The 26,504-nt window shown below is 40.6% G+C and overlaps 1 protein-coding gene across 1 annotated transcript; it reads left to right on the top strand.

Annotated features, from left to right (window-relative positions):
* The first annotated feature begins 748 nt into the window (after window positions 1-748).
* On the top strand, window positions 749-26,504 carry ZHX1 (zinc fingers and homeoboxes 1). The gene is made up of 5 exons (XM_045860956.1): window positions 749-1,112; window positions 8,101-8,219; window positions 17,913-19,478; window positions 19,666-20,964; window positions 24,667-26,504. Exons 3-4 carry the CDS (start codon window positions 18,138-18,140, stop codon window positions 20,959-20,961), a joined length of 2,637 nt encoding a protein of 878 aa, XP_045716912.1. The 5' UTR covers window positions 749-1,112; window positions 8,101-8,219; window positions 17,913-18,137; the 3' UTR covers window positions 20,962-20,964; window positions 24,667-26,504.

Here is a 26,504-nt window from a genome sequence, read left to right as displayed (position 1 = left end):
GAGGGTGAGCGGTTTCTCTTTGCGTTGTACTTTTCACTTAAAAACTGATGTGGGGGTGGACGGGAAATGAGTGGGGAGGGGCGGTGACGCTGTCCGGTTTTCCCCAAAACCTGGGTCGTTAGCTGGCTCTCTCTGCGGGGCTGGTTTACAATGAAGCTGTCCGGATTTGAGGACCACAGCTTTCAAAGAAAGCCCTCCAGGAGTAACTCGTGAGCGGGGAAAGGAAGGCTTTCGGGGAGGAAAGGTTGCCTCAGTCTTGCGCGGCTGTCCGAAATGAGGTTGAACTGAACTTTTGGTGTCTGCGGGTAGAGTTGCGGCCAGAGGTGGAGGCGAGAAGAGGAGGGGCGTTGGTTGACAGGTGCTGGGGCCGCGGGCTAGATAGGTGCGGGCCTCGGGAAGGTGGGGCTTCTATTGATAAAGGGCGGGGCTTCCACTTAAAGGGGCGGGGTTTGGACAGAACTACCCCCTGGAAAGGGGCATATGATGAGAAAGGGCATTTCTCACGACCCGGCGGTGACAACAGAAGGGCAAAGCACTCAGGGAGCATGGCCACTCTGGCAGAAGGCGGCTGCCTTCCGGACAGACCTGTGTGAAGGCCTGGCTTTGGTTGACAGAGGGCGGAGCTATCGCCGGCAAGGGGCGGGACCACTTTGAGATCGGGAGAAGGAGTGGCTTCTGTTGACGGGGGCAGGGCTTCCGCAGACATGGGCGGGGCTTCTGTTGACAGAGGGGCGGGGCGGCTCCCTACCTCCAGCTCTACGCCAATCGGGGCGCAAAGGCCGGGGTCTAAGCCCAGGGGAGCAGCCGGGTCCTGGAGCTGAGAGCCGGGCGCAGAGCGGGGTGGGGGCGCGCTGAAGGCGCGCGCGCGGACGGGCCCTGCCTCGGCCGGCTCTTCTCCTCCTCCCACCCCCAGCACCCGCGCGCCTTGCCTCACCCCACCCCACTCCCCGGACCCTCCGCGGGGCCTGCCGAGCTCCGAGGCCGTGTGACAGCCCGCCGAGCGGTTCCGGGTGTAGGGTTCACAGGTCAGAGTTGACTCCCTGAAAAGTGCAGCAGCTTTGAAATGCAAGATGGCGGCGGCGGGGCGCTGAGAGGCGCGGCGGCCCTTGCAGGTAGCGGCCGGAGCCGGTTCCGGGACGAGCGGGCCGGGGCTCCCGGGGGCTGCGGGTAGGAACAGGCAGCGCAGAGCTCGTGGCCGGCGCGCGGACGGGACGGAGGAGGGGTGCCCCAGGACAGAGACCCTGGGGGGGCTGAGCGCGCTCGCGGCGGCGGGTCTTGGGGCGGACCTCGCGCTGGGCGTTCGAGGGGGAGGGACTGGGCCTGCCTGGGCCTCGCAGCGCCGCGGAGGGACAGACCCTGAGCCTCCTTGGCGCTTTTGGGGTTTCTATGGCCAGGGAAATAGCTGGGGAGTGGGGTGGGCTCTGTAAGGGAAAAATCTCAGCCCTCCTGCCTACGGGAGGATTGAGCAACTTGGGGTTATTGAGGGGAGTAAAGACTGGGTGGGTCTTCCGGGGGAAGTACGCCGCAGGGATGGAGGACCCCAGCAATGTGGTGGGTGCTGGGGGAGGTCTGGAGCCCTGCCTTGCAGGGGCGTGTGGCCTCGTGGGGATTTAGCCACCCTGAAAGTAAGCAGAGGGTCTCTCGCTGGAGCTGAGCGCACTGGCATTGGGGTTGGAGCCCCGAGAAACAATTCGGGGAAAGCTGTACTCCACTTTAGGAACGGCTGGTCACCCATTTCGGGGCCAGGCCGTGACCCCACTTGGGGGCAAGACTCAGAGTTGTGCCCCTAAGAACTGTATTACGTTTTGAGGAAGCCCTGGAACTTAGGGTGAAGTTAATTACAGAGAATGGAAATGTCGTCTGTCCCTTTACTCTGTCCCTTTTAGGAGGGAGACAGGAGGCTGACCGGGGACTACTCCAAATCTGGGGCCCGAAGGGAACAATCTCCTAATCCTTGCACGCAATGAAGGGCTGGGAAGGAGATGGGAGAGGAAGCGGGTCTGATGGCAGAAAAGAGCCCTGGGGGATGCCCCGTCCCTGTGTATATCCACCAAAGTTCTTAGTAAAGAGGCTTGAAATTCTTTGTTTCAAGATGACTTTCCCACCTCTCCTCTGTGGGTAACAGTGAGGAAATAGCAAAACCCCGAAAGAGGAACAATGCCCTTTGGTACCCTTAGGTTAGTGAAGGGTCGGGCTCTGGCAAGGCTTCAGTGAGACACTCGGTTGGGGGAATTAGGAATCGAAAGGGGATGGAGAGAGGAGGAATCCATGGAAGAGACGGGCAGAGCGGGAATTCCGCAGCGCTGTTCTGATATCTCACACCAGCTCTAAAGAAAACCACGAGACAAAAAGAAAACAACAACAACAACACCCCACAAAAGCAAAAAAGAAAACACAACAGAAAAAAAAAACAATGAATATCCTGAGAAGAGGCTAGTCTTTGCTGACTGGAGGAGGGAGGGAATGTAAAGGAAAGGCTAACTGGTACAGATATCATAATGTGATTAGGTTGGGAATTTCATGTAGTTTGGAAAGAAGCAGCAATTCTCTTGGAGGGGAAGAGGATGGCAGGAAAGGAAAAATCACAGGACTGGGAAATAGAATGGTTCCCTGGCAGGGGGGAAGCGGCAGCTTTCCCCCAGGAGCAGTGACTGTCGGTTTGAAGTATAGGTGCCTGCATGAATTCACCTTTACATTTGTTGGTATTGATCATTGTTTCTCAGTCTTTGTCTGAAAGCTTTAACTTGTGCTGTATGGTGCTACATGGATTATCTTTGCTTCTGAAGAATTACCTTGAAAAAGTCATTTGTTTGTATGCCAACAGTGAGGAGGAACGGGAGTTGGTTCTAACAGGGATGTTGACCCTAGTATATCCATAGATTTTATTTCTCAAGTAGCAGTTCAGACTCTTGATTTTAAGCAAAAGAAATGTGAGTGATGCCAAAGACAGTAAATGTAGTAACAGGATGTAAAAGAAAAAGGGCTTTCATGAATATTTTTTTCCTCTCAGTTTTTCTCTCTGAGCATTTTAGGGCTAAGCATGTTACCAGGGTACAGCCAAGAGGGGGGGCCCCAAATGGGCACTTGAAATGGGGTCCAGAACTCAAAGTGTCCAGATTTTAAGATGTCTTCACCCCTTCCCCCATAGGTGAGAGTTGGGGGAAGGGGCACACGGAGCAAGAACATGCGGGGCTGTTTTGTACAGCAACAGCTTTGCAGCTAATCCGTGACATGGTCATTTAACATACCTATAGCCTTTGGCTCGTCGCTTAGATATGCTAAATAGCTATGGGCCATGCTCTGGGCCAGGGGGATGGAAAGGGACCCCCCCCCCACCCAAGTTGTGACTGGGGGGGCTGGTCCCCCGAGTTACAGCGCCTGCGTGGGAGCTTGGCGAAGATTGGCTCCATGACATGGGGCCACACCTGCCCAGACCCACGTTGGCAGCCAGAAAAGCTGGAAAGGACGGGAGATTGAGGGCAAGCGTGGCCGACTGTGGGAGGAGTCAGAAATGGGGCTGCAGAGGAAGATTGGCGCGGGTATTTAAACCCAGACATGGCAGCCATTGAGGGAGAACCACGTGGTTTTGGCTGAGTGGGGTCTTCTGTGGTCCTGGGGGAGAGAGGACCATGTGGCTGGAGCGGTGGAGAGAGGACCACGTGCCTTTGCCAGAGCGGGGACCCCCGCAGCTTTAGAAGGGGGAACTACCATCCGGCTTTAACAGAGACCCCTGCGACACAGCTGAGGGTGCCGGGAACCCAGGGAGGTCTCCCCAAAATGGATTACTGGGAAGAACTGGGGCCTGCCTGAGCCAAGGACTTCTATTTCCTTTCCTGAGATACGGTACCCCAGACTAGGCAAAGGGGAAAGGAAGGACTGTGTGTGTTTGTGGGTGTTCTAAGGGACTTCAGGATTTTGATGAAGACATTAGGTCTCTACTTGAAGTTTGTATAGCATTAAATAAACATTTCCTTTCCTTTTCACGGATCTCTGGCATTGAGAGATGTCTTTCCTATGGGCGGCGGACATAATGGACCTGGGGTTTTCTTTCGGGTAATAGTATGTTGCCTAGGCCCCCGCCCTTGTTCTGTAACAAGCAGACTAATTTTATGCAAAATAAAATGTAAAGCCTTGGATCTTTTCAATATGGAAATGATAGCATTTCCTGTATCATTGAATCTTTTTGTAAAAGAACCTCTCCAAATGCTTTATTTAGCGATCAGATAAAAATGAGAATTAAAGAAAGACCTGGGTAAATGATGACAGCTATGATCCATGCCAGATTTCTTGAAACTCTACTATTTTTAAAAGAACATTAACATATTAATGGAAATGTTTTTTAAAACACATTAAAAGTGTAAACTAGTTTAGAGTTACACATTTGGAAGATTTTTACACATGTGTGTTGTTCTTTGGTTTCCCCGAAGTGCATGTAGCTCTATCTAGTTTTTTATTCGATTCTGAACAGATGAAGCTAGTGAACGAGAGTGGTGTTCATGCCAGATGGTTTGAAATTATGCTAAGGTGGAAAACATAAATGCGTCTGCATCGTGAGCACTGATTCGTAGATGCCTTTCCTTATAGCAAGCTGATTATTTCACAGAATTTGGAGGATCATCCATAAATGACGTACCAGTTAGTTCATCTTTCATGATACTGGTATTACAAGTTTTTAAAAATAAATGTGAATGAAGTCTTCCAAAATTTTAATTAATGAACTCAATAGCATTGGTGAGGTGGGTTCACTTTGGAGACTTTCTCCCTTTTGTATTATATTTCACATTAATACTGAAAGGTGTTGTGATGTTTTACACATTTTCTTTCATGTAATGTTACTTGGGCACAATAATGTGATATTTGGGGCTAGTTTGCTTTAAATTGTAGCTTTATTCTTAAATGGAAGTACTCTTAAATTATTAAAATAACATTTGTAGCTAAGGAAATAACCTTTTATTTACATTATAGCATTGTGGATTTGGACTCAGAAGACTCTTGTTATTGGAATATTAACAGTGTAGTCAGGAGTTAACCATACTTGCCTGGCTGAAGCTGCTGATTATTAATCAGGACATATGTTTGAGCTTATATTTTCTACAGTTAATTTTTAAAGTCAATACTTATGTAATGTTGTTAGGTAGTTGCCAGGTTTTGGTCTTAAAGAATACTTAATCTTTCTGGTTTATATCACCACTATTCCATAATGTATTTAAGCAGTATAAAAATGGTACTGTATACCTTTGACCCAAACAATATGATGATCTTCTTTGGAAGAGAAATGTATGTGAGCAGTTGAAGAATGACATTTATTCAAGGGAGTCAAAATTGGGTATTCCTATTTTATGCAGAATTTTTGTTTTCATTTTTTAAATTTAGATTTTTTAAAATATCAAAGCTTATCTAAGAAAATTGAAACACTGATGTGGTAGACACATCACATACATATTTATAATTTTAAATAACCACTTTGTCACTAAATTTTAGTGATTTCATATTTCCCAGAGAATTTCTGACTCGTTTTTCCCCTCCCTAAAAGTCTTTCTCTTTTCTGGTTGTTGGGAGGAATGAAAAGAGGTAGAAAGATTCTGATGTTTCTAACAAAGCTTTTTACTCATGTTTTTCTTCTACATAAGCTTGTTTTCTTTACTTTCCAATATTGTCAAAGAGAAGTTTGTTGAAACTTTCTGCGTATGGCCTATACTTGGGAGTGGGGGATGGTGAAAGGACAATTTGTCTTCATTACGGCAAGATTTTTCATATCGGAGGTTCGTTAGTTCTGTGAAGCACCCCTGAAAATGTATCATAGACAGATGACTCCTCTTGAAGCTAAGGTCAGAGAAAATATGTGTATGTTGGGGTGGGGGTGCTGCAAGCTTGATCAGTGTCTGCCTGTTAAAGCCATCTTATTCTAGCATTGCTGAATATGATCAAATGTATGAAATGGAAAATAAAATTGATTATTTCCCAGACTTTTAACGTGTTATACTTTAAACATTTAACAAATTTTAAACAAAGATTTCCTTTATTCTATAAGTTAAAGTTAATACCTTAAGAAAAATTCAGAAAAATCTAACTGTGGGCTTATTAATGCCAGGAAATATTCCAAACACTTTACATGTATTATTTCTTTGAGTCCTCACAGCAGCCCCATTAAGTAGGTACTCTTGGTAGCCCCACTTTACAGATGAGCGGGCTGTGGTACAGACAGGCTAAGTCACTTGTCAGGGGCCACACAGCTAGTAAATGACAGAGGCGGAATTTGAACCCATGCAGTCTAGTTCCAGAGCTCCAGCTCTTCATCTTCATTTACATACAATCCATCTTCTGTTGCCAAAACAACTCATCTGTTTTATTGTAGAATGTGTATGTTTAAGATCACTTCTTTAATTTTTGAAGTTCACTCTAATCCTAAATTTAAAAAAGGTACTGTGAATTAGAGAGAAGTGTTCTAAAATCACCCAGTGTCAGGAACTGAAGTGACATCAGGCAAGTATGCTTTTCACCCAGAAGTACTGGGGAGCTCGTGTGTTGCTCCTCTAGTTGTCTCGCGCCTTCACATATCTTGGCAGCTCTTGTCAGGAGACTCCCATTTGGTGAAGCATCTGAGATTTACTGTGTGATTTAAAAGTGGGTTCTGCCCTGGCTGGTGTGGCTCAGTGGATTAAGCATGGGTCTGGGAACCAAAGGGTTGCTGGTTCAATCCCCAGTCAGAGCACATGCCTGGGCTGTGGGCCAGGTCCCCAGTAGGGGGTATGCAAGAGGCAACCACACATTGATGTTTCTCTCCCTCTCTTTCTCCCTCCCTTCTCCTCTCTCTAAAAATAAATAAATGAAATCTTGTTTTAAAAATAAATAAAAGTGGGTTCAAGTAGGTTACCAATTTCCTATAACATTAATAATTCATTTTGGAAAATAACCTCCCCTCTTTGGCAGCTGTTTCCCATCTTCTAGTCCACATCCTTGTGGGTGGATGGCTAAGCAGAGGCAGAAGGAGGAGATACCAGGAAATGAAACTGTAGAATCCCAAGCTGCAGAGATAGCAAGATGCTCCACTGTGCTTACCAGGAAAACACTTTTGCTTTTCATGAAAATAGTGTATTTATTCAGCTTAAGCTTTAACTTAACCTACAAATATTTTACTAAAGGATTGGTGGATTTACATGATTTCTTGTCTTAAGAGAGCCCTTGTAAACTTGTATATAGTAATAGCAAGAATCAAAGGGGAGGTATTAAGGGGAAATCATCTTCCTGAATATCCATTCACTATGGTTACAGAGTTTCAGTGCTTAAGGAAAAACAAAAATGATTCAACACTTCAAAAGCAGCATTTTTGTTATGTAATAACAGAAACAATTATACTTTCTATTAAATTTTCCTGATAGGTTTAACTCTGAGTAATAAACCACAACATTTTTGGATACAAATCTGAGTTTGCAGAGAAGGGTTTTCAGTTTATTTATACTATTAAATGTTTCACTATGAATTGATTGAAAAGCCATTTGGTCATAGCTTTCTTGCAAAAAACGAAATAGTTAAACACCAGTCATTCTATTAGATACCATGTGTTTAGGGGTAGAGCACTGCTAGTTTATTTAAGTATTACTGGCTTATTGCCAGCATTGATAATCTACTCCATTCCAATTAATGCATAGTAAATTTGGATACAGATATCAGTAAGTTTATATGTAAACATAGAAACATATACCTCTTTCCAGCTCTTAGTTTAACTAAGTTTTGAAGTCTTTTGTAAGTTTTGTGTAGTAATTGTTTACAATTCCCTATTTCTTAATCTTAGCTTTCCTATGATAATCTGAATATATTCACATTTTGAAATTTTTTTACTGAAAATAGTATGATAATGACTTGGTTGTTTTATATAATACAGAATTTTTTAAAGTGTAGTTTTCAATTTTTGTGTTTCTTACTAATGTTGGGTTTCACAACTAGATGATTCTTTTAAAGTTTCTATGAGGAAATTAAACTTTTTTCAAAGTTACATTTATTTTTTTAAAAGCCAAGGCATAAACTTTAAAGTTTCTTAGCTAAGACTGAATCATATGTAGTGATATTACTAAATACAGTGATACTACTTTTTTTTTGTAGGAGATGGCAGATAGGTACTTCGGACCTGTTGGTAATGATGGCCTGAGCTAAAAACATCTCCTAATTTGAAGGGACGCCCTTCCGTGGCAAAGAACAGAATGCCGAGGAAGCCGTGGCAGGTACGTGTTCCATTGTTTCGGCAAGGTAAAACCCAGGTGCTGGATGTGCTCAGCTTGGATCCTGCGATACTACATTTGGCTAAAGTTTTAAAAGCTTTTCTTTAAAAAGCAGCAGATATTTTCCTCACGCTTTTTAAAGAAATGTACTTTTGCCATGACTGGTGTTCCTCCGTGGGTCGGATGTTGTCCCGCAAACCGAAAGGTCGCCAGATGGATCCCCAGTCAGGGCGCATGCCTGAGTTGCGGGCCAGGTCCCCGGTTAGGGGCTTCCAACAGGCAACTGATTGATGTTTCCCTCCCCCTCTTTCCCAAGACAATCAAATTCAAGTGTTAGGGTGAATATAGACAGTAATGAATGTAATAAAAATGAAAGCATCTAAGAAATTTGTGCCCAAGGTAATCTAATTTAAAAAATATAGGAGTATTAGATGCTTCAGTTTCAAAGGAAACAGCACCACACTTCATAATAAATCTGTGTGCTATATTTATCCTTGGTTTTCCCGTTGATACCTGCCGAGATCTTTGTGCTGCAGGCAGTGTGTCGGGTGCTGTGGTAACAGCGCTAAACAGGACAGATGAGGGAGGGCCCTGAGGGCAGAGATGCTGGGGGGGTGGGGCGGGGTCCAGGTGTTTTAACGTTCTTTTGCCCAGATCCAGAAAAATGTTTCAAGGACAATTTTCCTGCAAATATATTTTCAATATATAGTCTATTAAAAATAGTTCATTATAAAATTAGGATATTAATCAAAGACTTTAATTTAGATTAAACATACTATTTTTTAAATATTCAAATATATTTTTACATAATTACATTTCTAGTTTATTTATCTGATAATATATTGGCTTTCCTAAGAATAATTAGATTATATACTATACCGTTTGAAATATTTATACTTTAGTTCAGTTGTTAGAGTATTCCAGAAAACACTAAGAAAGATTATGTAACTATTAATATGGTGGTTCAGTTTTATTTTTAAAAAATTGATGAGTCCTTACAAATTGACATTACCAACCTAATTACTATTATATTTCAAGTATTTTTAAAAACTGAATGATTGTATCTTGAGTAAAAGGGGCAAGATGACAGACAGATGAATGGTTTTTCGGCCTCTCAATGATAATCTCACTTGGAATCAAGAATAGCATTCTTGTGTTAGACTGTCTGTGCAAGACTTAACTCCTGGAGAAAAGTAGAGGGAAACTACTTTCAGCAGAAAATTACTTTAGGGTCATAAACTTAAATAACAAAAATAGGAGATGTCATTATAGCGCTAGTTTGTGTATCCCACCCTCAGTATGTTACATACCCACCGACATGGCAGCAGAAGGTGGAAAACCAGGATATTAGTGTCCTGGGAACCTTCAAAACACACTTCACTCCTCAAACCTGCGGGCAGACCTCGCGAGGAGAAGTCTGTCCAGCTTGGATTCCTCTTTTAATCTTTAGCAGTATTAAGGTCAGCTTTCTCAGGTGGAAAAAAACAGGAAAGAGGATAGAGTTTCTAAACCTTTAAGCCTTAATTAACATTAACAAAGAGATCTTCTGAAATTAGATTATCTTTGGCCACAATTTCTTAGATGCTTTCATTTTTATTACATTCATTTTTTTCCATATTCACCTTAATACTTGAATTTTGATTGCCTTAAGGCCAGTTTGGAAATTTTCTTGAGGTTTCTCTTTTAGTTAATAATTCTAGATACAGCAATTTTTAAAAACATTTGTTGTGGGTACAAATTTGGGTTGTGAAATTTCTCATTTAATTTTTTAAAAGAACTTAACTGCTGTTTCTAAATATTTTTACATCTTAGCTTTGAAAAGTGCCTCAAGAGTGTAAAGACCAAAATATTTTTTGTTTGTGTTAATTTGATACCATTCTTCTTTGTTCCTACTATTACTTAAGGCATTCTGTGACTTTGGTGGGTTTCTAACTTTTAGTTTTAATACAAACATGTAAAAATAAGTATTTTCAGCTGGCTAAACAGAGCTGTGACTCAAGAGAGGAAGAAGTGAAACTAAATAAAACACAGGGTCCAAAGAATTTTCAGTGTATGTATTAATACATATTCCAAATGATTCTCAGCTTGGGTATTTTAGCTACCCAAAGAACAGTTTTATTTAGTTGGTAGTAGGTCAAAACTAACATGATCTTTAAAAATTATAGTTATCTTCTAAATGTTCTTATTTGACCCAGAATTGGTATAAAAAACAAAGTTTGTTTTTATTCACATAAAACCTTACCAAAATAACATTCTTTTGTGGCTAACTAGGCCAATAAACTATCTGTTAATCATTTAATTTGAAGTATAAGACAGCCAAAAAAAATAGAGGTTTGGAAATTCGGTGTAGTTATGGCTCTGCTTAACTATAAAAAAATTTGAACCTTTTTATAAAAGGTATTAAACATAGAATTTGAAACAATCCCTCACTTTTTATTGTGCATTCCATTGAGAATGTATATTTTAATTTCATTAAAAATGTTACATCATTAAACTGTAGTTTTCTTTTGGAAGAAAAATAATGATCCAAGTTCAAATTTCCATTTGCTTTCTTGTAGAGACTAGTTCTTTGAGTGAATTTATCTTCCTTGTTTCGTTCACAAATTGAGTCCACCTAGTCCACAAATTGAGATATACAGTATTCGTGCATAAAACTGATTTGTCACAACAGAATTATAGATGTTTGTAAATATTTGTTGAATATTTATTGCTCAATTTTTATAAGTAGAATGTTTAATATTCTAATAGCTAAGGTAATTTTATTAGTAAGGATTTTACCATTGAAAGTAATGAACCATAAAGCAAGCACAGTTGTTCTTTATAGCTCCTCTGTAAATGAGTGCTTAGTGAAGTAACATTTGTTATAATATTCAATGCAGATATATTTTAAAGGGTTTCTTTCAGCAAATATTATTGGGGCCTTGATAGGCACTGTGTTGGGCCCTGGGGAAAGCTAAACAGACATTCCTTTTGACCATGTAAGAACTGCTATTAGAACTGTCCAAAATTTTTATAATATGATGAAATAAACTTTGCTTTCACTAAATGCTTTTCTGGAGAGAAACTCTGTTGTAATAATTTTGACGAGTTAAGAATTATTAACTGATTAAGGGACAACCTATCCTCAGGAGAATAGCCAGGATGCAGGTAAAACCATGGAAATTGTCTTGGCCTAAATCCAAACCTGGAGATCATGGGTGCTCTTGAGGTTCTTATAGACAGTCTGCCTTCTCAGGCCTGTGGCAGGAGCTCCAAAAAATACCTGGAATACACCTGAGTGCTATACAGAAAGGACCACAGAAATATTTTAGTGTGTTTGCAACTGTAAGGCCTTGAAACTATTGTTTGTTGTATTTTATAATAAAGCAAAGAGCAATATTAAAGAAAACTTGTAACCCTGACTGGTGTGGCTCAGTGGATTGAGTGCCAGCCTGCAAACCAAAGGGTCACCAGTTCAGTTCCCAGTCAGGGCACATGCCTGGGTTGGGGGCATGCAAGAGGCAACTGATTGATGTCTCTCTCCCTGTCTTTCTCCCACCCTTACCTTACCCTCTATGAAAATACAGAAATAAAATCTTTAAAAAAAAAAGACAATTTGTAAATACTACAACACTAACATTTCACCCATCTCATGTGAAAAAATGTATTTTTTATATTCTCATCTTGTTTTTGTCCATATGCATACATATTTTCCCTTAGTTATTTTATAATATGCAAATTTTTATTTTTAAAAATTTAACAGCAAATGGGTCTTGTCTCATATTCCTTCATTACTCTTTTGTTTTCATTTTTGGTTTGTTTTTTTTTTTCAACATTTCCCCAGCTTTACTGAGAATGATTGGCACAATTGCTCATGTTTAAAATGTATGATTTCATGAATTTTGGCTTAATTACTCTTTTGATGACCATTTTTAATGTCAGTATAACAATTAATTGATTTGATCAGTTATTTTTTAACATTTCTCTACTGAAAGGTTAACTGAAAATAGTTTTCAAATGTAACTTTATTTATAGTGCTGGATGCATGTAGAGCATGAGTTTCCCTTTATTGGCAGACTTCACTTTAATTGTGTTTTAATTGCCAAGCCACTTCACTACTCAGTTGTGCAACTGAACTCTAACCCCTTTTTGCAGGTAAATAGTGCAAGTTTCCCCAAATTGATTTTGAGTTGTTTCCAGTTGACCTTCAAGTAGAGGATAAAGTGTCTGTCAGCTGGTAGTGACTTCTGTGTGACAGTTGCCAGCCCCACAGCACTTTAATGACAAAGAAGATGAGCTGGAACTACAACATAGAAATTTTTATGCTATATTTTTACCCCTTCTACTTTTTCATTCAATTTGTGTGGCTTGTTAGCTGATTAAGTTTTTTAACAGAGAGATGAAGGGAAAGAGAACACCACTAAATAAATAGTATTTTTTCATCTCCCACGAGAATTTTTCAGGGACTGGAAAATAGCATTAATTAGTTATCTACTGTGCATCAGAGTGTGTGAAGCATTTCATTTGGATCAGGCTCTCAGGTAGATACCACCTCATATGGTAGATTCTCATTTTCTCCAAGGCAGCCCTCTCTTTTTCATTTCTAGAAGCCTCTTGCAGTGTGCTCATACACGGCAGTTCCCAACACTTCCTCTCTCATTGCACTGATCGTAGTTATTCTAAGTAACTGCTGGCCGACCCCCTTCCGTGTTCACCTGCTAGTACCTGGACGGCCAGAGACCATCTGTCTTGGTCACCGCTGTATCTCTAGTGCCTGTAAGTGCCTGGCACATGGTTGCCATTCAACAAGCAGTTGTTGAATGAATGTGTTCAATTGGAGAGTCTTGGTTTCATAGGTGGGAAAACTGAAGTTGATACTGAAAAACTTTAACAGTCATCTAACTACCAAGTAACAGAGGAGTCTCCCAAACCTGTGGTTTCACGTCACACCACAGTGCCTCTGAATTTACCCCTCCGGGCCTGGGCTCCTTCTTCCATGAAAATGGGGTGACTGCATTGAGGCCCTCGCTTCCCCCCAGATGATGATGGCTCTATAAGGATGCCAAGGGTGCTTTTGTTTGTGCTTTGGTTTATTTTTAGGCTATATACTATATAGGTATGACAGAAGATTTGAGCCATTAGATCAAATACTGAGGCTCTTTGGGGAATGTTCAGTCTTCCTTTAGAAGTATGTTAAATAATAAACCGATTCTGGTTTTGTTAGCAAAATGTGAGTAAACCGTTCTAGGAGTAAAGAGGAAAGAGTATATAGTTGGGTGTAGAATTAACCTGAGGTTGAGGCAATCTGTAATACCGAAGGTAATCAGGTTTTTAGGCTTCATGTTATTGAAGACTTTGTTTTAAAAAAGCCTTTCTTTTAAGTAGCTTATCTAAATTTAATTATATTGCCAAGACCAATGCTTAAAAAAAAAGGGCACAATTGTGGGTATACATCATTAGATTGTAATATAACGTATGAATGTTTTGTAATTTTCATGACTTTAGCAAAAAATATTTAAGCTTTTCAAATTTGTTTATGTCAGCTTAAATTCTTATGAACTGACCATTCTGAGTGGCAAACTATAAGAAAGAAAAATAAAGGTTACTATTTGGTAGCATATTCCTATATTTATACTAGATGAGAAATAAGTTTAGCCCAAGACTGAGAGAGCCAGAATAATCAAGAGACCTTAGCTCCTCAGGTTTCCCTTCTGTGTCTCTTACAGGAACTGGCGACTTTGCTCCACGCCTGGGTGCCTTCCCAGGCCTGCCTTCTGCAGGGGCACCCGAAGGGACACATGAAATTCACTTCAGATTAATTTTCTAATTCCATGGCTCAGCCATGGCAAGCTGGGGAGGAGTTTTGATGGAATTGATATATTGTCTGGAAGGTGTTTATGTTTGTAAGGCAAAGGCTTTCAAACACATCTTGGAACCCATCAAAGGTGGAAGCAGGGATTATGGGATCCATGGGATGGGGTCAGGGGGTCGTTCAGCCTCTGTGCTTTTCCAGCCAGACAGCTCTTCTCTCTTCTGTTTCGGGCTGGGGCTTCGCATAGAATTTGGTCAGAAGAAAGGGCTCCCCTGCTTAAAACAAAATGTTTGAAAACCACCACTTTCAAGAAAGGTAGTTTTAGGAAAAAGCTTTATTTGACATTTTTTAAAAATTCCACTTTTCAATGATTGTTTACAATCAATATTATTTTGTATTAGTTTTAGCTGTACAGCATAGTGGGTAGACAGTCATATACTTCACGAAGTGATCCCCCCAGTACTTGCAGTACCCACATGGGGCCATACATAGTTATCACAATGTTATTGACTATATTCCCAATGCTGTACTTGACATTCCTGTGACTGTTTTGTAACTGCCGATTTGTACTACTCAGTCCCTTCACCTTTTTCACCTGGTTTCCTAAGTTCCCTCCCCTCTGGCAGCCATCAGTATGTTCTCTCTATGAGTGTTTGTTTTCTTTGTTTGATTATAGTTTTCTTTAGATTCCACATATATAAATCAAATCATATATTTGTCTCTCTCTGACTTACGTCACTTAGCATTATCCTGTAGGTCCATCCATGCTCTTGCAAATGGTAACATTTTATTCTTTTTTATGGCCAAGTAATATTCCATTGTATATGTTTGTCACCACTGTTTTTATCTTCTTGTGTATTGATGGGCACTTGGGTTGCTTCCCTTATCTTGGCTATTGTAAATAATGCTGCAGTGAACACAGGGGTGCATATCTCCGTTTGAATTAGTGTTTTGGGTTTTTTAGGTATATATCAATACCAAGAAATAAGCACTGGATCATTAAAGACAGTTCCATTTTTAATTTTTTGAGGAACTTCCATACTATTTTCTATAGTGGCTGTATCAGTCTGCATTCCTACCAACAGTGCAAAAATGTTCCCTTTTTTCTACATCCTCACCAGCACTTGTTGTTTGTTGATTTATTGATGATAGGCATTCTGACAGGTGTGAGGTGATATTTCATTGGGATTTTATTTGCATTTCTTTGATGATTAATGATGTTGAGCATCTTTTCATGTGTCTATTGGCCATCTATATGTCCTGTTTGGAGAAGTGTCTGTTTGGGCCCTCTGTTCATTTTTTAATGAGATTATTTTTTGATATTGCATGAATTCTTTATACATTTTGACTATTAAGCACTTATTAGAAGTATATCTTTGACTTTTAGCTACTAGTCGACCCTAGTTAATATCAATACCTATCATCGTAGAATAACAATCACGAAACAGCTTACTCCCCTGCCCTTCACTATTTCCTCCTTCACTTTTGAACACACAGGTGCTGCTCATTGGACTTCTCCACTCACCTAGAGCTGTTTGAGGAATCCCCTGCTTGTAATGACCAAAGAATGACCCAACAGCCATGGTAACACTTAAACAAAGTAGCGGTGTTCCTATGGAACTGAACAGAGGAGGTGGAATTAGCTTGGTTTATGTCATGAAGAGATAGTTTCCAGTTTCAGATTTCTTTATATTCTCTTAGAAATCAAAGACATTTGATAGAGGGAAAAAAAAAGAATGATACCTCTGAGAGTAGGGAACTGGACTGTTGACACCGCTGTTGTTACTGAACTGATGGTCTTTATTTCACAACGTGGGAACTCAGGGAACAGGTGCTTTGAGTGCAGCTCCCCATCTGGTGCTTGGACCCATGAAGGGTACACAGTGTGTACTGGAGTGATCTCAGCGAGGAGGATCTCAGCACCTCCAAAGGCAGGGTCTCCTCCCTCTGGACAGCACTGTTTCCTAAAAATGCTCCTCCCTTTCCTGAGTCAGGTGTCCCCTCCTTGAGACCTGGTTTTGCTTTATGATCTTTGAAGTAAGCTTCTCCTCATTCAGCTAGGACAAAGAGCATACCAGTATATGAATAGTTCTAATTTGTGGCAGAGAATAAGAGCCCTTACTCATTTCATTCATTTTTATTTTATGTAGACTTCAGAAGCACATCAACCTTAAAGGATTTAGCATCAAAATTTTATTTGAAATATTTTAAAAATGTATTTGTATGAATATAATGCACGTTTTCTTGATGCTTTAAGGTCATTTGTATGACTTTCAGGTACTGTTCTCTACAGTGATGCCCTTGTGTTATGATGAGTTTTTTGTTTTTAAGATTTTATTTATTTTTAAAGAGAGGGGAAGGGAGGGAGAAAGAGAGGGAGAGAAACACTGATGCATGAAACATCAATCAGTTGCCTCTCCGTGTGCCCAAACCTGGGACCGGGCCCACAACCCAGGCATGTTCCCTAACCAGGAATTAAACTGCTGACCTTTTGCTTTGTGGGACAGTACTCAACCTACTGAGCCATGCTGGTCAGGACTAGTTTGTTTGTTTGTTTGTTTAATCTCACCCAAGGACATTTTTTTCATTGTGTTTAGAGAGAGGGAAAAGGTGGGGGGCAGAGAGAGAAACATTGATCTCGTATGCTCCCCGACCAGGGTATATGCCCCAACTGGGGATCAAACCCACGACCCTTCAGTCTGTGGGACGATGCTCCAACTGAGCCACGCTGGCTAGGACATGTCCTATTCATTGTGGTTCAAGAGAATAAAGTCCTACTTTCTGGCTGCTTATATGCAAAGGGGATACAGAAATGAACAAGAAGTTGGCCAAGGTAGTTCAGCTGGGAGAGCATTAGGTTAAAGATAAAAAGGTCGTTGGGTCAGTCCAGAGTTTCAGGAGCTTTGTTGTATCTCAATAAGCTATTATTTTAAAAAAAAGAAGAAGAAGAAGAAGAAGAAAATAATGAAATACACACCTGTAATGAGGAGGAGGTTGTGGGACAGAAATGCAACATTTCTCTACTACAACACAGTCAATAATAGACTAGAAAATAGGCGGGAGGAGGCCAGGCCAAGTTGAAATGAGGTGAACTAACTGTAAGGCAGACAGAGAGATCCCCCCACAAGTGCACAAACGTGTGCTCTGGCATAAGGGCCAGCCTGCGTTGAGTGTCCAGGGAACGGCATTCACTTCTGCTGTGCTTAAAGCGTAAGGAAACAGGAGAAAGGAGAGAGGTGACAGGGGACTGAGGTTGGAGCCAGGTTGTGGAGGGAACTCTGTGTAGCTTCAGGAGTTCGGACTTTATTCTTTCATAAACTTTAAGTCAGGAGACTGATATGATTAGATGTGTTTTATAAATTCTGGTAGCATTGTGGGAAATGATTAAGAATAACGTTTCTGAAACTTTGATCATTCACATTCTGTCTTTGCTTCTTTGCCATACTTGGGCATGCTTTGGGGGATGATGAGGTAGACCAGTAAGAAGAGGGCATAACTGATGGATTGAATCTCTTACACGCTTAATGGTCATAGTCCCTGAGTACGTGTGACTGCTTTTTATAGTTTTAAAGTTCCTCCCTTGTTAACATATTATCATTCCACACTGATAATAGTCTTGCCAAAGCAAACTCTTTCCCCAACTTCTCTTCCAATATATAGCTAGCTGAAAATCCAAATAAACAAGCCCATGAGCTGACCCATGAGTACTGTACATGACCTTCAGAGAGCTGGTTTGGAGACATCTATTTTGATCCTTAGAGGACTTTTTTTCCTGGGTCTGGTCTTATTCGACATTTTTATAACTGAGCAATCCAACAACTTCATATGAGTGAAATATAACTGTAATTTGTTTAAAAGATCCTAATCACTCATTTAAAAACATTTTTAAATTTATTTTAATGTAGGTGATTGGAGTTGTGCTTCAAAAATTTCAGCAGTTCAACAGTATTTTATCTGCCAACAATAAGCTCTTTACTTGATTGCACCATGAAAAAGCTGCTAATGAGACTTCTTGAGCACAGAAGCAGACTTGAAGAACCAAAAGCCATTGTTTTCAAATGAAGAATACTGAACGATTTTAAGCCTCAGTGCTTTTTAATCACCACTGAGGTTTTCCCCGTAACAACAGAATGGCAAGCAGGCGAAAATCAACAACACCTTGCATGGTCCTTGCCAGTGAACAGGATCCGGACCCCGAGCTGATATCAGATTTGGATGAGGGACCTCCTGTACTCATACCTCTGGAAAACGCCAGAGTGGAGAGTGACTTCTTCATCTCAAGTGACGAAGAACTTTATGAATCTATGTATTCTGACAATCAGCAAAATAAAAAAGTTGAAGGTGGCTATGAATGTAAATATTGTACTTTCCAAACTCCAGACCTAAATATGTTTACTTTTCATGTGGATTCAGAACATCCCACCGTAGTGCTCAATTCTTCCTATGTTTGTGTCGAATGCAATTTTCTTACCAAAAGGTATGACGCACTTTCCGAGCATAATCTGAAGTACCATCCAGGAGAAGAGAATTTTAAGTTGACTATGGTGAAACGCAAAAACCAGACAATCTTTGAACAAACCATAAATGACCTGACCTTCGATGGTAGTTTTGTTAAAGAGGAGAACTCAGAGCCAGCTGAATCTACAGAGGTTTCTTCTTCAGGAATATCCATCAGTAAAACTCCTATCATGAAAATGATGAAGAGTAAAGTGGAGAACAAACGGATCACAGTCCATCATAACTCCGCTGAGGATGTTCCCGAAGAGAAAGAGAAGGAGATCAAACCAGAACGTGAAGAAACTGTGGAGACTCCAAGTTCTTCGGCTCCTGAATCGCATACCAGTACTTCCATTGTCCACAGAATACACCCGAATGCTGCCAGCACGGTAGTGACCCCAGCGGCAGTTCTTCCCGGGTTAGCGCAGGTAATAACCGCTGTGTCAGCCCAGCAGAATTCCAGTCTGATCCCCAAAGTCTTAATCCCTGTTAATAGCATTCCTACCTACAATGCTGCATTGGATAACAACCCCCTTTTGCTGAACACCTACAACAAATTCCCTTATCCAACGATGTCAGAAATTACTGTTCTTTCCGCTCAAGCAAAATACACAGAGGAGCAGATCAAGATCTGGTTCTCGGCCCAACGCCTAAAACATGGTGTGAGCTGGACTCCCGAGGAAGTAGAGGAGGCAAGAAGAAAGCAGTTCAATGGAACAGTACACACTGTACCTCAGACCATAACTGTTATTCCAGCACATATTTCCACAGGGAGTAATGGCTTACCATCCATTTTACAGACATGCCAAATAGTTGGTCAGCCCGGCCTGGTCCTCACACAAGTAGCTGGAACAAACACCTTGAATACCTTGCCGGTAACAGCACCGATAGCCTTGACTGTGGCAGGGGTGCCAAATCAAACCAGCGTACAGAGAAGTCAGGCCCCTGCCGCTCAGCCTCCTGCAGAAGCAAAGCCAGTGCCAGCCCCGGCCCCAGCGCCAGCCCCGGCCCCGGCCCCAGCGCCAGCCCCGGCCCCGGCCCCAGCTCCAGGCCCAGCCCCAGCTCCGGCCCCGGCCCCGGCCCCGGCCCCAGCCCCAGGCCCAGCCCCCAGCTCCGGCTCCGGCCCCGGCCCCCGCCCCGGCCCCGGCCCCAGCCCCAGCCCCAGCCACCCCAGCTCCAGCCCCAGCCCCTCAGCTTGTCAAACACGAAACCGCACTGGCAAACCCCGATTCATTTGGCATTCGAGCAAAAAAGACTAAGGAGCAACTCGCAGAATTAAAAGTCAGCTACCTTAAAAATCAGTTTCCCCATGACTCAGAAATTATCAGACTTATGAAAATCACAGGCCTGACGAAAGGGGAGATTAAAAAATGGTTCAGTGACACGAGGTACAACCAGAGAAATTCAAAGAGTAATCAGTGCTTACATCTCAACGATTCCTCCACCACCATTATTATCGACTCCAGTGATGAGACCACGGAATCCCCAACGGCTGTTCCTTCGCAGCAGAAACAGTCCTGGAATCCTTTCCCGGACTTTACGCCCCAGAAGTTTAAGGAGAAGACAGCAGAGCAGCTTCAGGCCCTTCAGGCAAGTTTCCTCAACAGCTCCGTACTGACGGATGAAGAATTAAATAGGTTACGAGCGCAAACCAAACTGACCAGGAGGGAAATTGATGCTTGGTTTACAGAGCAGAAGAAATCAAAAGCTATAAAGGAAGAGAAAATGGAAGTAGATGAAGCTAATGCAGGTAGTTCCAAAGAAGAGGTGGGAGAAACGCCTCCCGCAGACGAATCCGCTGCGTCTAAGTCCGGGAGTACAGGCAAGATATGTAAAAAGTCACCTGAGCAGTTGCACATGCTCAAAAGCGCATTTGTCCGAACACAGTGGCCATCACCAGAAGAGTATGACAAGTTGGCCGAAGAAAGCGGGCTTGCCAGAACAGACATAGTTAGCTGGTTTGGGGACACTCGGTATGCTTGGAAAAATGGAAACTTAAAATGGTACTACTACTACCAAAGCTCCAATTCGAGTGGTATGAATGGCCTGTCCCTTCGGAGAAGGGGGAGAGGGAGACCCAAAGGAAGGGGAAGAGGAAGGCCACGCGGGCGGCCTCGAGGAGGCAAGAGAATGAACAATTGGGACAGGGGGCCATCACTCATAAAGTTTAAAACTGGAACTGCAATCCTTAAGGATTATTACCTGAAGCACAAATTTCTTAATGAGCAAGACCTTGACGAACTTGTTAACAAGTCACATATGGGCTACGAGCAGGTCAGAGAGTGGTTTGCTGAAAGACAGAGAAGATCTGAGTTAGGGATGGAATTATTTGAGGAAAATGAGGAGGAAGACGAAGTCATTGATGATCAGGAAGAGGATGACGAAGAAACGGATGATAGTGACACCTGGGAACCCCCGCAACATGTGAAGCGGAAGCTTTCTAAATCAGATGACTGAAATGTAAGTTTTTAATCTGAGTGTACATTCACCAACCACACACATTTAGAACAGCCACCTGGTGATCTGTACTCGCCACCTGTGACAGCTGTTTTCTAAAACAGTTTTTCTTTTACCTAATACGAGAACTAGGTGCTAAGAGTATAGCCAACAAACACGTGATTATCATGTATAGTCTGGTTATTTTGTAGAGTTTAATATTGCTTTCATTATTTTTTTAAATGAAGTTTTTCTACTTTGTTTTAAGCACAAGCTACCCATTCTTTAAGAAGGAAGGCTGGTAGGCAGGAGGGAGTTCACAAATACTAAAGATAACTAAAATGTATTTTTTGCAACCCTCCTTCAAATTGTTTGCCTATTTAAGGAAAGAATTGAAAAACGAGAACTAAAAAGAGGGGGGAAAGTATACTGAAGATTTGCCACAGGCGTGAGGATTGCTCAGTTTTAGAAAACTAGGTGAAAATGGGTATTTTTTTTATTGTATTGCCCCCAAAATCCTAGTTTTAACTAGAGTTTAAAAATGCTTTATGTATTAAAATTGCTCAATACTTTTTCTATTAAAGCCAAAGGTCTGTTTTGGCTATCCATAAATGCCATGTTTGCTTCGGTGGCATCTGTTTTTGTAAACTGTAATAAAAATCCTTTGTTTTAGAGGTCAAAAGGTAAACAACAGATTTGATATTAAGTTAACTTAATTGCCTAAATTGTATTTTCATTCTTAGATATAAAACAAACCTGCCACCAGCAGAAACACTGTATTTGGTTAAAAATATGTCTCTGAGGTCATGAAAGTTCAAGTAAATATGCTTTAAATTTAAAGATTTGGCATATTCCTTAAATCTTCATTCTGTAGGTGGGATTATATTAAAATTTCACTATAGTTACAAATCAGATACCTGATTTGGAGTTAAGGACCTCAATTCTTAATAGTTTTAGAATTCAATAGCATAGTTTTATTCTTGACTCTCGGTTTTTGAGTGTTCTAGCAATGCGCTTGTCATGAAAGCGTCTATCAGTCGTCCAAGGGCATCTTCCTGGGAGCTCCTGCAGCGCTGCTGCATCGGGAAGGGGAGATAAGAGCACAGACCCCTGTGACCATACGAGCATGTTTACTTACTGCCCTGGCTTTATGCGTCCCTGTCCCATCCTTTGCTGGTATGCTTTCTTGTTCTGCACAGTGTACTCTCCTTAATTCTCCCCCGTCTTCCTCCCTGCTTTTATTTATTTTGTTAAAATGATTAACTTGCCCTGGCTGGCGTAGCTCAGTGCATTGAGCGCCGGCTGTGAACCAGTGTCGCAGGTTCAATTCCCAGCGGGGTACATGCCTGGGTTGCAGGCCATAACCCCCAGCAACCGCACATTGATGTTTCTCTCTCTCCCTCCCTCCCTTCCCTCTCTAAAAAATGAAATAAATAAATAAATCTTAAAAAGAAAACAAAAAACGATTAACTTATAGACAGCTTAATATGTACCAGTCACTGTGCTTACTGCCAGCAATCCTATTCCAGGTTTTCTTCTCATTAGCATTTTTCTCCAGGCAGAGAAACATATGAAACTAAAAATGCACCTACTTTTGAATAAATCTCCTCAGGTTAGATAGCAAAATGTATTGTAAGCCACAGCAGTTAAACAGGTTTACGCCGAAGTGCGGTCCTCCATTTCCTAGTGTCAGAGATCTTCAGGACAGGCTTTCTCCTGACCCAGATGCATGAAATATTTTTAACAGGCATTTTTTTTATTGCTAAACACAAGAATGCACACTCAGCCAAGATTAAATCAACAAATTTTTGCCACAATGAATTGTTGTAACTTCTGCGGTGATTTTGTAGGGAATTTCTGTCCTCTAAAACATAATGTGAACTTTATATAATTTATTTTGACCTTACTTTAACTTTATGTGGATTATTCTTATGTATTAATACTCTAATAGGCATTATGGTAAAAAAAATTGACACAAAGCCACAGTTTAAAAAAACATTGTGTCATACATGTCATACATGTAATCTTGTGGTACATATACAGGCTTGGCATGCTTTTAAAATACGCCAAAGTCTAAAATTATAAGACATTAATTAGCAAGTTATCATTGGCTTAACAAAATAATTTTTCATCTTACAAAAGGATTCACCGTAAGTTTCCTCTAAATGGTTACTTTTTCATTTGAATATGGTTCAACTTGCAAAAAAAAAAAAAGTAACCAAAGCCTTTCCAAAACAGTTATTGCAAAAGGTCAGATACAGTAGTCCCCCCTTATCATCAGGAGGCATGTTCTCAGAGCCTCTGTGGATGCCCAACACTGCAGATAGTGCCAAGTCCTATACAAAGTATTTTTTCTATACACGCACACTTATGATAAAGTTTAATTTGTTAATCAGGCACAGGAAGAGATCAACAATAACTAATAAAATAGAACAATTATACTAATATACTGTAATGAAAGTTACATCAATGTGGTCTCTCTATCTCCGATAACCCAGAGAGCTACTAAGTGACAGACGAGCAGGTGGCATAAAGAGTATGGATTTGCTGGACAAAGATGATTCACACCCTGGGGGTACAGAAGGGGATGGGGTGAGATTTCATCATTTCATTTGAGCACAAAACAGCATGCAATTTAAAACTCATGAATTGTTTATGTCTGGAATTTTCCATTTAATACTTTTGGACTGTGGTGGACCACGAGTAACTGAAACCTCAGAAAGTGAAACCATGGATAAGGGGGATTGCTGTACGTATATGTCATTTGCACGAGCCAGCCTTGTACAGTAAGTCCTCGCTTAATGTTGTCAATAGATGGTGTGACTTTAAGCAAAGTGACCTATAAGGAAACCAATCGTACCGTAGGCAGACTGATGTAAACAAGAGTTAAATTCCTGCAGCATCTCACCAATGTTACAATGAAATGATATTGAACAAATCAGTGTTATTAGAGGACCTGCTGTATATAAGAAAAAAATACAAGAGTTTAGATTTCATAGTTTATTACAAATACAATGAAATATATACTTCCCACTAATAATTTTTAAATAAATTATTACATGTAGGTGAAAATGTCTATAAGCAGATCTGGTTTATGTACACCATGCCCATAGGAGCTGCACACAAAATCTAGTGTATTATATAAGATACATGTGGGTGCAGGGTCCGGCAGAAGTAACGCCTACTTGAGTGTGGTTGGTAGGGTGTAATAATTTATAGGTTTTTATTTTAAGATTTATTTATTTTCAGAGAGGGGAAGGGAGGGAGAAAAAGGAGAGAAACATCAATGTATGGTTGCCTCTCACGAGTCCCCCATTGGGGACCCAGCCCACAACCCAGGCATGTGCCCTGACGGGGAATCGAATAGTGACCCTCTTTGGTCCATAGTCCAGCGCTCAATCCACTGAGCTATACCAGCCAGGGCTTAATTTATAGTTTTAATTTGAACATTTTATCTAAATGTCATAGGGTGTGCTCGAATATGACATTGTTCTGTTACAGAATAACATGCTTATGATTTTGTAACAAAAGATTTTGTAATAAAAAAGGGGTGTTACTTGTGTCGGACCCTGTATTTAAGATCTAGTGCATATACATGATATATGAGTGACTACAGAGGATGTGTTTTCATGACCAATTTATATCACTTTTGCTTCTAAAAGTGGTACACATTAAAATATGGTTTTAAATTTAAATTTTTAGTTTTTTTATGTTTTTCTTTTATAGCTGCCTAAAACATTGGAGGAGAATCAGCTCTTCAACTCAAGATATCTGATTTACTGTGAATGGGCCCAATATTTAATGACACTGAAAACCTTTGGGGACATACATATTCTCAAAAAAATAGGATCCAATACCCACAAGAAATGGAACTTAATGTTGTGCCAAAGTTAAACTACTGCAGCTGGTGAAAGTTCTGCAATGTAAATAGAACACTAATTTAAAAACAAATTGTAAAGATTCAAGTTTTAATACAGTGCATTTTTATTCTGACATGATGGAGACATTCTGAAGCTTAGACTTTCGAAGGGGGTTTAATGACCACTAGAGCTTGTCCTCATACTTTGTCCAGCGTAACACTGTGTGTCTAGTACGATGGGCCTTACTGTCTGTATTCTTTGATATGTGATTAAACTAATAGCTTTGAGTGACCAAACATTTTCCAGAGTAAAGATTGTTAGAAACGGGAAAAAGAAAGACCTGATTTATTTCTGTGTCTTATTTATGAGGCCCTGCATGAAAATTAAAAGTTATGCATGGGCTTATACATTCTCAGTGTAAGTGAAAATACAGCCTGTTGACACATGTTGGAACAATAAGGTTTTATGGTATTATTGGCTGTTAATTATGGGATCTTTCATAGACACCACTGTTAACTACTTGTAATGCTTCTGTTACTTTTTTTTAATTCAAAGCTGAATTTGCTTTTTATTAAACTGAAGATAATCAACACTGAAGAAGGAAAAGAAGCTCGCCAGCATTAAGAATTACGATAGGGTGCAACTCTGAAATGAATACTGTACCAATCATGGAAATCAGAAATGTTCGTACCAGTGTCAGATCAGAATTTTCAAGAATTACCTTTCAGTGAAATTCTACTTTGTGTAACAGTTTCAGTGAATAGAGAAAAAATTCTGAACTGATCACAGAGTTAAAAAGTTAGCATTTCACTTATGAATCATGGAAGTGTGTTAACTCTTGCAGTGTCAGAAGACTGCAAGTATCTACTAACTTACAAACTTTGTAAAGACAGGTGCTGTTCATTGATATTGAGAAGGACCCTTTCTTTTGTGACTATAGGACCATTTTTCAAGATGTGCTTTCTTCGTAGAAGAAAATGTTCAGTTCATTTAGCTTTGGATTTAAAAAAAGTTTCTTTTCTCAATGACCAGATGTAGTGGGCTTGGTCAGTTTAATCTGATTTAATGAATAATAAATATTAAATTCTTGTTTTTACGTAAATGTTTGTTGGCTCATGAAAATATTATGAAGAAGCCTTGAATATGCATGTGGCTTTCATTTTTATAGACTTTTTATTTTTTAACTCTAGCTTTATTAGTAATTCCAAAATGCTGAAGTTTAGCTGATCTCCTCACTCAGACAGCTGGCTTTGTGGGCGGCTTTTTCATACTACTGTTGATTTTTTAAAAGAGAAGCAATGTAAAGACTGTAACAATTTAATGCACTAAAACTGTTCTTTCTTTCTTCTACACGTTTGAAAACTTCTTACAGCACTCTGTAATATAACAATTAAATTGCTCCCTTTTCTAAACCATTGCTAATGTGATCTGAGTTTTGCTTGGCAATAATTTTCACATTTTCAAAATTTGAAATGTCAAGTATTGGACAAGTATGAAGCCTTTGGATATATTTATATTGTTTCCTTTACAAATCTGTCAGTTAACTTTGTATAGCTGTAAAGAACTATTAGTAATTGTTCCTTCTCTTTCATAGACTTGGCACTTAATTCTGCTCTGATGTTTGCTAGCTTTCGAATCTATTTGACAGAGCAAAGAACCCTCTCTTGGTTGTGTCCTTGAATACAAAATAAAAGTAAGCTGTGA

The sequence above is a fragment of the Phyllostomus hastatus genome, unplaced genomic scaffold (assembly GCF_019186645.2).
Source record: "Phyllostomus hastatus isolate PE091 unplaced genomic scaffold, TTU_PhHast_1.1 phas_scaffold_21, whole genome shotgun sequence".
NCBI classification, from domain to species: domain Eukaryota; kingdom Metazoa; phylum Chordata; class Mammalia; order Chiroptera; family Phyllostomidae; genus Phyllostomus; species Phyllostomus hastatus.
The sequence above is the reverse complement of the archived record's forward strand: the minus strand, read 5'-3'. Positions and strand labels throughout refer to the sequence as shown.

Excerpts from the sequence above, each read along its gene's own strand:
- ZHX1 (XM_045860956.1), top strand. The coding sequence starts at position 18,138 with ATGGCAAGCAGGCGAAAATCAACAACACCTTGCATGGTCCTTGCCAGT. Across the intron at positions 19,479-19,665 it reads AGCCTCCTGCAGAAGCAAAG|CCAGCCACCCCAGCTCCAGC; the intron begins CCAGTGCCAGCC and ends CCAGCCCCAGCC.